The 11,370-nt window shown below is 64.5% G+C and overlaps 1 protein-coding gene across 3 annotated transcripts; it reads right to left on the bottom strand.

Annotated features, from left to right (window-relative positions):
- Positions 1–1,835: 1,835 nt before the first annotated feature.
- RHBDL1 (rhomboid like 1) lies at positions 1,836–8,377 on the bottom strand. Of its 3 annotated transcripts, XM_054391003.1 has the most exons (9): positions 8,339–8,377; positions 6,401–6,403; positions 5,214–5,372; positions 4,779–5,003; positions 4,019–4,167; positions 3,824–3,936; positions 3,467–3,567; positions 2,203–2,263; positions 1,836–2,107 (listed from the first exon to the last, which is right to left on the bottom strand). In XM_054391003.1, the coding sequence occupies exons 1-9, from the start codon at positions 8,375–8,377 to the stop codon at positions 1,836–1,838; spliced, it is 1,122 nt and encodes a 373-aa protein (XP_054246978.1). The 3 variants fall into 3 exon arrangements, with proteins under 3 accessions (XP_054246978.1, XP_054246980.1, XP_054246977.1); XM_054391005.1 differs by lacking the exon at positions 4,779–5,003; XM_054391002.1 differs by lacking the exon at positions 6,401–6,403.
- Positions 8,378–11,370: the final 2,993 nt, after the last annotated feature.

Here is an 11,370-nt window from a genome sequence, read left to right as displayed (position 1 = left end):
AAGGGGCGGGGCCAGGGGGAGGGGGCGGGACACGGGTTTAGGACTAGATTGGGCGGATTGGATGCATGGACGAGGGGGTGGAAGGAGGATTTGGGGAACATGAAGGGGGTGCAGGGGATATGGGGTGAGACTGGGGTTTGATGGGAAGGGGGGGTGCAGAAGGGTGGGAGAGGGTAAGTGGGGGGGATGGGAGAGTAGGAGGAAGGAAGGGAGGGAAGAAAAGGGGAGGGGAGGGGGGGAGAGGGGAGTCTGGGGGTGCAGTGGGGGTGTGGGGTTGGATGGGGGCGCTGCAGAAGGGTAAGAGAGGGTAAATGCAGGGGTGGAAGTGGAAGAGGGGCTGGGGGGTTGCAGGAGGGGTGAGGGATACAGATGAGTGTGAGGTTTGATGGGAGGGTGTTCGGAGGGGGCTGGATGGGGAGGGTGGACTGAAGAGGGGGTGGGGGGTCTGGGTGGGAGGATCTGGGGTACAGGGAGGATCTGGGGTTTGATGGTGAGGGGGGGGGCTGTAGAAGAGTGAGAGAGGGTGGATGGGGAGGCGAGGCTGGACGGGAGACCATGGGGAAGTAGAGAGGGGCGTGGAATACAGAGAAGGGGGGTGGTCTGTGGGGAGGACTGGATGGGGGTACAGGGTGGGGGAGGGGCGGTGCTGCCTGGATTGGGGGAGAGGTGAATCGGTTGGCTGCCTGCAGCCATAGCGGGGGGTGCGCTGGAGCGTGTGGGGCTGGGGAGTGGAGGGGGTCTTGGCTTCCCAGACACACGAGCCCCTCACCCCTTATCACACCCCCCACTGCCACCCCCCCGCGCCCACCCCCGCCCCGGGTGCCGTTTCACGTATCCCAGAGTCTTCTGCTCCAGTAAATCCCATTCCTGGCTGCCCACACCCCCTGCCCTGTGCCCACCCTCTGCCCACCCTTATTAAACCAGCAGGGCTTGGCTTGCGGGGATAGAGGGAGGATGCCAGGGGTGACCCCTTCTCCCCCCTCCCCCCCCACAGAGACACAGGCTCGGTCAGTGTGCAAAATATTTATTTATACTCCAAAAAGGTCTGGGGGGGCACGGGGGGGGAGATTGGAGCGGGGTTGGTTTTACTTCCCACCCCCCACGCCCCCATCCTGGGGCAAACCCCCGCCGTGGGGAGGGCAGCAAAGCGAGGGGAGGGGAAACAAGGATGGGCAAGGGGGTGTGTGGGGGGGAGGGTCTGCTGCCATGAGTTGTGCCAGTCTCAGCCCAGCCTCCGGGCTCTCCCCAGCCTCTCCCTTACTCTTTTTTAATTATTTTTCCCCTTTTTTTCCCTTTTATTTATATTTATTTTGGCATAGAAAAATAAATCCTCCTCTTTTGGCACCAGTCCGGCTCAAAGTGCAGGTCCTTGGGGTGAGGGTGGGGGCAAACGAATCACACCCCCACCCCCTTCCCTTCCCTGAACCCCCCCTCCCCGGCGAGGGGCTGACAGAAGCAAGCAGGGGGGTTTCCCTCCTCCAAATCCCCCTCCCTGCCTGTCTCCTTCCCGAGGGGGCACAACGGAACTGGAGCAGCCTTTGGGGAGGGTCACAGCGGAAGGGGGAGGGGGGGGAGGCTTGGCAGGATTTGTAAGAGAGAGGGAGTGGGGATGCAGCCCGTGGTGGGGGTGGAGGGGGGAGTGCCCAACGCGCTCGCTAGCACCGAGGGGGCAGGCAGGGCGAGGGTGGGTGTCCTGTCCCCATGTCACACGCGTGGGGGCACCTCCCTCCCTCCCCAGTTTCCACCGGGCTCGGCCCAGCGACGGAACCGAAACAAAACCCAAAAAATAACCCAAAGGGTGGGTGCCGGGGGGGTGGGAGGGAGAGGAGGGTGGGCTACGGGGGGGGCGGGATCTGTGCCCCCAGCAAGTCGTAGGCGAAGATGTTCCAGAAGACAGCGAAAAGCAGGAAGGTGCCGTAGGAGAGGAGCAGCACCCACCAGCCGCACTGGTCCTGCAGGCTCTCCTCGTAGCTGCGCAGGATGGTCAGCCCCATGCTGATGCCCACGATGGCGCCCGCCAGATGTGCCATGAAGCTGGGCTGGGGGCCCGAGGCTGGCAGCGGTGGGGAGAAGCGCAGCCAGACGGCTCGCCCCACCTCGGAGCTCACTACAAAACGGTGCCGGGAGGAGCTCAGCGCCATGTAACCCACCCGGAGAGGGCACCTCCAGCGCGGGGGGAGGGGGACACGGGTGGGTACTCACTGCACACCAGCGCCAGCACCATCCGCAGCAGCTTGTAAGGGCAGCGCATCCCGGCCCAGTTCTGCGTGTGCACGGACAAGGGGTGGGTGGCACCAGAGGTGCCCTGGCACTGGGGAGCGGGCTGGCACCAGCACCTCCCAGTGTGCCCCAGAGAAACTGTACCCTGGCCCACGGAGCACCCCCATCTCTCTGCTCCTCACCACCTACACCCACCCCATGATGCTACCCAAGGTGCTTCCCACTGTAATGGTGCCCACCTCGTGATGCCAACCTAAAACATTTCCCTCCCAATGTCACAGCCTGCTGCCCATCCCATAATGCCAACCTAAAGCATCCCCCACCCAATGCCACACCATGCTGCCCACACCATGATGCTAACCTAAATCGTTCCCCACCCAATGCCACACCATGCTGCCCACCTACACCCATCCCATGATGCCACCCAAGGTGCTCCACACTGTGATGGTGCCCACCCCACGATGTCAACCTGAAGCATTCCCCACCCAATGCCATACTCACTGCCCACCTGATGCCAATGCCACACCATAATGCCCACCCCATGATGCCACCCAATGTGCCCCTCCCACAATGATGCCCACCCCATGATGCAAGACCAAAACATCCCCCACCCTATGTCACACCATGCTGCCCACCCCATGATGCCACCCCAGGTAGTCCCCACTATGATTGTGATGGTGCCCACCCCATGGCATCCCCTCCCCAATATCACACCATGCTGCCCACCCTACAATGGCATTCACCCTCAATGCCACCCCACAGCACTCAACCCCAATGTCACACCCTGCTGCCCACCCACAACCACCCCATGATGCCACCCTAAGTGCTCCTTCTCCCTTACAATGGTGCCCACCCCATAATGCCACCCCACAACACCTACCCCTCAGTGTCACACCCTGCTGCCCACAGCCCCCCACCCCATACCACCCTAAGTGCTCCCTCTCCTCTACAATGGTGCTCACCCCATGATGCCACCCCACAACACCTACCCCTCAGTGTCACACCCTGCTGCCCACAGCCCCCCACCCCATGATACCACCCTAAGTGCTCCCTCTCCTTTACAATGGTGCCCACCCCATGATGCCACCCCACAATATCCACCCCTCAGTGTCACACCATGCTGCCCACCCTACAATGCCACCAAATGCCACCCACCCCACATGACTGTCCCCACGGTCCCACTGTGGTGCCGCCCCCCCCCACCTCGGTGCCCCCAATGATCCCCCCAATGATGCCAGGTGCTGACCATGACAACGTTGGCGAGATGAGCCGAGCAGAGGGCATAGACGCCCCCTGAGCCCCCAACCAAGGGTGCCCGCATGTCCGTGATGGAGACAGTGAGGGAGCCTGCAGGCAGGGGCAGGGCTCAGCAGGGGCTCATTAAATATCAGCCACATTCAGTCATTAATTAGGAGCTGCCTCACCCCGGGCCCCACCCTGGGGTTGGGCAGGACCCAGCAGTCCAGAGCGGGCAGCGAGCGAAGCCCCCACTGGCCCCCCACCCCCTCCATCTCAGGGCGCATCTCCCCATGCCCAGCCCGGGGCTAGAGCTGGGATCCAATGGGCACACCCCCAGCCCCTCCCCAGGCTGGCACACACCCACCTGCCAGGACGCCAGCCAGGTAGAGGAAGCTGATGCGCAGGATGCCATGCACCATCTCCAGGGGCACCCCAATCATCAGCTGCAGGAGGGCGTTGAACCCCAGCTGCTCCAGCCTGCCCGGGCACAGCAGGGCACAGGAGGTGGCTCGGGACACGCAGCCCCCCGGGTGCCACCCTGTGCCCCGCAAGGACCTACCCCACGTGCATGAACATGTAGGTGAGGAAGCGCCAGGCGCGCGCCCGGTACCCGGGGTGGTAGACGAGAGGACTCTTCATGTACTCGGGGTGGTAGGTCTGCAGCACCCACTTGTTCAGCCGGGCACCGTAGCACAGGAACACGATGATCTGTGCCAACGGCCAGGGCTGGCACCGCCGGCACCCACAGAGCCCCACCGGCCCTGTTCCTTTGTCCTGGAGCGGCCTCACCTGGCACCTCCACTCCAGGTCTGAACCCCCCACGGCCACCAGGACATCACCACTGGGGGCACCCAGCACCACTGCTCCGGGTCTGTGCCCCGCATGGCCACCAGGATATCACCACTGAGGGCACCCAACCCCACTGCCCCGCATGGCCACCAGGACATCACCACTGGGAGCACATGTGCCCTCTGCTCTGGGTCTGAGGCTGGGTACGGGCACTGGGACATCACAACCACTGTCACCCAACTTCTCTGCCCTTAGTGTAAACCCTCCATGGCCAGTGGCACAGCACAACCCGGGGCACCCACTCTTTACCCCAGGGTACCAGGACATCACACCCAGGGTCACCCATCCTGCCCACCCCAGATCTCCACCCTGCTGTGGGCACCAGGACATCACAACCAGGGGTCACCCATCCTGCCCATCCCAGGTCACCCTGCTGCAGGCACCAGGAGGTCACAGCCAGGCTCAGCCATCCCACCCAGCCCATGGGCAGCAGGGCTGGGTCCCGCGGGCGGGCAGCAGTCGGTGGGTACCTGTGTGAGGGTGACGGCTGCCATGAAGACGGGGGGCGGGCAGGAGCGGTGCTGGTAGAAGTACCAGCGCCTGTCCATCTCGCAGGGCAGGATCTCGTAGGCCACGTAGCGCACGAAGCGTTTGTAGATGCCCAGGCCGGTCTCGTCCAGCAGCACGTCCCGGGGCAGGGCACGCTGCCCGTTGGCGATGGCACGCTTGAAGCTGCTCGAACGTTTGCTGCTGATCTGCGGAGAGAGGCCGTGCCCGCGGGGACCGCAGGGGCGGCTTGGGCCACCCGCCGCCCGCCGCCGCCGCCACCCCAAGGCGGTGCCATCGGCCCACCGACGTCCGCCCCCCCCGCCCCGCTCCCCAAGGGCACAGGGAGGTGCCCGGTGCCCACCCCGGGCTGGCACCTGGCCGCTCACCCCCGGTCCCCGCAGTCCCCCGGCACTGACCAGGTCTACCAGTTCCTGATAGCAGACCTGCCCCTCGTCGTTGCCCTGGGCCAGGGCCACCAACATGTCCAGTTTGGCAGGGTCCAGGGGCAGCTCATGGCTGTGCACCAGGCTGGCAAAGGTCTCCACCCCGATGAAGCCGGTGTGCTCGGGGTCCAGCTGTGGGCATGGCACAGGCAGTCACCAGGGTGCCAGGCTGGCAGAGGTCACCCTGATGAAGTGATGTGCTTGGGGTCCAGCTGTGGGCATGGCACAGGCAGTCACCAGGGTGCCAGGCTGGCAGAGGTCACCCTGATGAAGTGATGTGCTTGGGGTCTAGCTGTGGGCATGGCACAGGCAGTCACCAGGGTGCCAGGCTGGCAGAGGTCACCCTGATGAAGCGGTGTGCTCAGGATCCAGCTGTGGCATGGCACAGGCAGTCACCAGGGTGCCAGGCTGTGCTCCCTGATCAGCCAGGGAGACCTTCTGGTGCCCATCACCCTGGCAGCAAGCCTGGTGCTATCACATGGCACCCCATGCCATGTAGCCCTGCCTCTGTGAGAGGGGCTACAACCTGCACCCACCCTGTACCCCATACCATGTGGGTGCCATGTGGGTGCTCTGTTCTGAGTGCCCCATGCCATGTAACTGCCCTGTGCCACATAGGTGCCCCATGCCATGCAGATGCCCTGTGCCATGAGGGTATCCCATGCCACAGAGGTGCCCTGTGTTCTGTACCATGCAGAGTGCAATTCACATGAGTACTCCATGCCATGGCTGTCCCTGTGCCATGTAGCTACCCCATGCCACATGGGTGTGCCATGCAGGTGCCCCATGCCACATCAGTGCCTCAAGGCACAAGTGCCCATGACATGGCTATGCCCTGTATCATGTGTTTGCCCCATGCCACATGCTTGTCCCATGTCATATGGGCACCCTCTGCCACGTGGGTGTGCCATGCAGGTGCCACAAGCCACATGAGTGCCCTGAGCCATGGCTATGCCCTGTGCCATGTGGTTGATCCATGCTTTGTGGGTGTGCCACGCAGGCACCCCGTGCTGTGCCAGCCTCCTCTTCTCCCTGTGGCACAGCCACCACTCTCCCACTCAGTTATTCCTGGCCGCCAGCAGCCTGCCAGCCAGGAAGCCACCAAGCTAAACACACGTGCAGCCCTGGCACTGCCTCCTCCTCCTGCACACCTTCACCACCTGCTCCAGTGTGCCCAGGCACCTTGCACCATCCTCAGGGCCCCCAGCACTGCCTGGGCACCCTGAGCACTCCGGGCATCACACCATGGGGCACCCAGCACCATAGGACACCCAGCAGGGTCCTGCTCACAGAGACAAAGAGCTCAGGGTGGCACAAGGAGCATGGGGACAGGGAAAGGGCACGGGTGGCAGGAGCACAGCTGGAGGGTGGCTGGCACCCTGCACTCCACAGCATCGCTCTGTGGGGTGTGTTGGGATCTGCTCCTTCATTCCCTACAGAAGGAAGTATTGGGAACAGCCTCGTGGGATGGGCACAGAGGGTGCGCTGGGGGCACGGCACTGTACCCCACCCCCCTGTGCCCTCTGGTCACACAGCCTACAGCCTCATCCACAAGAGTGTCCGGCTGCCCAGAACCTCTGCCTGAAGCCAGCATGGGTGCAGGCTGGGATGTAGGTGCAGGCTGGGATGGGGCTGCAGGGTGGGATGTGGGGTACAGGATGCAGAGCGTGGGGTGCAGGATGCAGGGTGTGGGGTGCAGGATGCAGGGTGCAGAGTGGGGGTGGGGAGCAGGGTGGGAAGTGGGGTGCAGAGTGGGATGTGAGATGGGGAGTTCAGGGCGGGAAGTGGGGTGCAGGATGGGGGATGTGGGGTACAGAGTGCAAGGTGCAGACAGCTCTTGCATCCCCATAACCGCCACCAGCACACGAGAGCACAGCCACTTACTGGGGTGCAGCAGCACTCCAGTGTCCCCCATCCCTCATGCCTCCCATATGCCACCCCACAGGTGCCACGTGTGTGCCACGCCGGGCCCTAGTAGGCACCGTCCCCATTTCACCGGCCCCGAAAGAGCTCCTGGAGCAGCCGCGAAGCCTCTCCCTGCTTTCAGGATGCGGCTTCCCCCCCTCCAGCGCCACTGACTCCTTCCAACCTCCCGAGGGGGTGCCCCATCCGTAGCCCCCCAGCTCCTCGGCCCTGCTGGGCATTCCCAAGTCCTGCTCTGCTCATCCCGAGGGGGCTCAGAGCCCCCACACCCGGGGGTGAGGTGACACGGGGGACAGCACCCACCCGTGGGGTGTCACAGGGGACAGCACAGCAAAACCCAGGCTGGGGAGGCCGGGGGGAACTCGGCCAAGGTCATGGAGCCAGCCGGGGGGAGGGGAGGGGTCTGTGAAGATTCCTGACCCCCCGAAAATTCCCTCCCCATGCCCAGGGCAGAGCTTCCAGCTCGGCCCCGGGGGTTGGGGAGGGGGTGGGGTATAAAGGGAGCAGGCAAACGAGCACCGGGGGCCGGGCCGGGGCACAGAGGATGGTAACGCCCCAGCGGAGGGGGTCCTGATCCTGCCCAGGGGAGCGGAGCCCCCAGCGCTACGCAGCGTTGTTGCTACGCGGCCTGATCCTGCAATCAGGTCACGGGAGCTGGACGCAGCCCCCCACCAAAGCGAGCATCACCGGGGGGCTGGGGGTGGGCACCGAGCCCCACGGCAGCCCCCGGGGGCTCATCCTACACCTGGGGTTCAGCACCCTCCGTCCTTGAGGATACGGCCGGGGAGGGGGAGCGCTGGGGTTGAGGAGGAGGGCACAAGTGAGCTGAGTTGCGCGGCCTCAGCGGCGTAACGGGGGGCAAGGGTCCCCCCCAGTCACCCGGGGTAGTGCTGTGGGGGTAGGGACCAGGGAGGGTGCTGAGTAGGGGGTGCCGGGGGGTGCTGAGAGGGGGGCAGCGGGCGCGGTACCCGCTGTGGGCTGGCAGCTCTGCCCGCTGCGCGGCAGCCGTGCCCGGTGCTTGCCAGCATCATCCCCCCCCTCCCCCCCGCCATCCAATACACCCCGGGCAGCGATGCCCGGTACCCGGCGGCCCCTCCCGGAGATGTGCCCCCGGTGGCCACCCTCCTTCCCTGGCAGCGCTGCCCGGTGCCCGCTGCCCCCGGCACCGCTCTCACCTGCTCCTGGATGAGCTGGAGCAGGGAGCTCCTGTCCATGCACCCGGCGGGCGGGGGGCTCCGCCGCTCACCCGCGCCCGGGGCCGGCGAACCGGGCAGGGGAGCGGCGCGGGCGGCGGGGGCGGCGGGAGCGGGGGGGACTCTCCCCGCCAGCCCCGCGTTGCGGCGGGTCCGGGAGGGAGCTGCGAGAGGCGGCGGCGCCGGGAGCCGCCGATGGCAGCGGGGCGGCGGCGGCGGCGGCGGGGGCGGGAGCGGAGCCGAACGGAGCCGCCCCCGCCGCAGCGCACGGCGCAGCGCTTCCCGCTTGCCCCTCCACCCCAACCAACATCACCGGGGAACCGGGACCCGCCCCGCCGGCCGTCCCGAGCCCCGAGATATGGCACGGGGGGACTGGTACCGGGCACCGGCAGCTTGGGGTGGCACCTGCATCCCGGTACGGGCACCTGCATCCCGTATGGCACCTGCATCCTGGTACAGGTACCTGCATCCTGGTACTGATACCTGCATTCCAGTATGGCACCTGCATCCTGGTACTGGCACCTGCATCCTGGTACTGGTACCTGCATCCCAGTATGGTTCCTGCACCTCAGTAAGTGCCCAAATCCTGGCTGGTACCTCCAGCCCAGTACTGCTGCACACATCCCAGTACAGCAACCACCTCCTGGAATGGTTCCTGCATCCCAGTACAGCTGTGCACATCCCAGTACAGCTCTGCACATCCCAGTACGGCTGTGCACATCCCAGTACAGCTCTGCACATCCCAGTACAGCTGTGCACATCCCAGCACAGCTCTGCACATCCCAGCACAGCTCTGCACATCCCAGTACAGCTCTGCACATCCCAGTACAGCTCTGCACATCCCAGTACGGCTATGCACATCCCAGCACAGCTCTGCACATCCCAGTACAGCTGTGCACATCCCAGTACAGCTCTGCACATCCCAGTATGGCTATGCACATCCCAGCACAGCTGTGCACATCCCAGTACAGATCTGCACATCCCAGTATGGCTATGCACATCCCAGTACAGCTCTGCACATCCCAGTACAGCTCTGCACATCCCAGTATCCCAGTACAGCTCTGCACATCCCAGTACAGATCTGCACATCCCAGTACAGCTCTGCACATCCCAGTACAATGCCTGCATCCCAGGAAGGGTAACTGCATCCCAGTATAGTAGCTGCCCCCAGTGTACCCCCAGCATCCTGCCACAGGGGTCCTGGTGTGGCACCTCCTGGTGTGGCACTTCCAGCCCAGCACGGGCACCAGTACCCCAGCACCACACACCTGCAGGATCTGGCACAGCTACCTGCAGACTTCACCCACCCTGCCCCTGGCACCCACAGGCTGGCTCAGTTCTGGACACATCCCCCAAGGGTGCCATGCCTGGCACAGGCTGCCTCCAGTGCTGGCATCTGCCCCAGCCTGGCACTGGGTGCCTTGAACCAGCCCCATGCCATGGCAGTACCAGGCCAGGCCTGCTGCTCCCAGGCCCCCACATGTCCTGTCCTGCAGGGTGGCATGGCCCCAGGTCAGCCTTGGCACTGTGCCACAGCTCAGCCCTCCTGCAAGTGCCAGGGGAGCTCTGGGCTTCCCATCTCTCCTGTGGCATGGAGCTGTCCCCAGACGGCCTGGCACTGCCATGGCATGAGGCTGTCCATGGCTGACCTGGTACAGCTGTAGCATTGGGCTGTCATTGGCCAGCCTGGTACTGCTATGGCTCTCCATGACCAGCCTGGCACTATCCTGAGCTGGCCTGCCACTGCTGTGGCACAAGGCTGTCCACAGTCAGCCTGGCACTGCTGTGGGGCTATCCATGGCTGGCCTGGAACTACCATGGCACAGGGATGTTCACAGCTGACCTGGCATTGCCATGGCATGGGGTTGTCCTCAGATGGCTTGGTATTACCCTGGCACAGGACTGTGCCCACACTGGGTCAGAGGGGCAAGAGGCAGCAGCAGGGCTGTGCAGCTGGTGTTGGCTGGGATGGGGCAGGCAGAGATGCCAGGCAGTAGGGTTATGCCCAGGGATAACATGTGCTCCTGCAGCCCTGCCACACATCCCCTGCCCTGGCACAGCAGCCAAGGCTCTGGCACTATTAATACCCCCAGATGGCACGTGGGCCTGCTGTTCCCGCGGGGCACAGCCTGGTTTGGACTCACCAGGGAGCACCACGTGCCCCAGACACCTTGGCATCGCCTCCTCCACCCTGCACGGTGATACCGACCCTGCCCTGCCTCCCTAGGTTTTGTGCTGGGGTCTCCTCTCCCACCCTGGCAGCCTGGAGGGACCAGGGAGCTGCTGGGAGAAGTTGGCATCCATGTTCCCGGTGCCCAGCGCCCACAGCTGAGCCTGCAGGGACAGCAACAGCCAAGGGGAAAGCTGCCAGGGGCAAAGGGGAGCAGGCAGGTGGCACAGCCCTGGCAGCTGTAGGTGGGGAGTCTCTAACCCCGTGTGCTGGGCACACAGAGCCATGGCTCCCAGGGGCTGCCAGGCTGCCTCCTTCCCACTGCCCACAGGAGCCTGACAGGGTGGCACAGGCACTCACCACCTCCTTCCCCACCCTTCCCTGTTGGCTGCCACTGTCCCCAAGCACCAAAGAGCACTGAGCCTTTGTGCCTCAATGCCAGGCTTCAGGCCCCTAAATCCTTGTGAGTGCCCCTAGAGAGGGTGTGCAGCCCTGGCCCCTGGGGGGTGGCAGAGCCAAGGCAGGTGCCAGCTCTGGGTGCCCAGCAGAGGCAGGACACAGTGTGTCAGAGGAAGGTTGTAAAAATTTATTTGGACACAGAGAACAAACCTCCTAAAAGGTTATGGCTTTGCCAGGCCTGGAGTGGGCACAGACCACTGGGCACAGGCCTGAGGAGCAGAGCCCTGCACCCTGGGCTTGGGCACATGGATGCACCAGGGGCATGGCCCTGGCAGTGCCATCAACCACAGGGCAGCAGCGAGTGTGCCAGCAGCAGGTGCCCAGCTGGCAGAGCAGCTCTGGCACAGGCAGGGACCCATCCTGGGGGCAGCTGCAGGGACTGCTG

The sequence above is a fragment of the Indicator indicator genome, chromosome 22, assembly GCF_027791375.1.
Source record: "Indicator indicator isolate 239-I01 chromosome 22, UM_Iind_1.1, whole genome shotgun sequence".
NCBI classification, from domain to species: Eukaryota; Metazoa; Chordata; class Aves; order Piciformes; family Indicatoridae; genus Indicator; species Indicator indicator.
The sequence above is the reverse complement of the archived record's forward strand: the minus strand, read 5'-3'. Positions and strand labels throughout refer to the sequence as shown.

Coding starts and splice junctions, on each gene's coding strand:
- RHBDL1 (XM_054391003.1), bottom strand. CDS start 8,377: ATGGACAGGAGCTCCCTGCTCCAGCTCATCCAGGAGCAG. Junction 5,004..5,213: donor ATCAGGAACTGGTAGACCTG/GTCAGTGCCGGG, acceptor CTCTCTCCGCAG/ATCAGCAGCAAACGTTCGAG. Junction 3,937..4,018: donor TACATGTTCATGCACGTGGG/GTAGGTCCTTGC, acceptor GTGCCCGGGCAG/GCTGGAGCAGCTGGGGTTCA.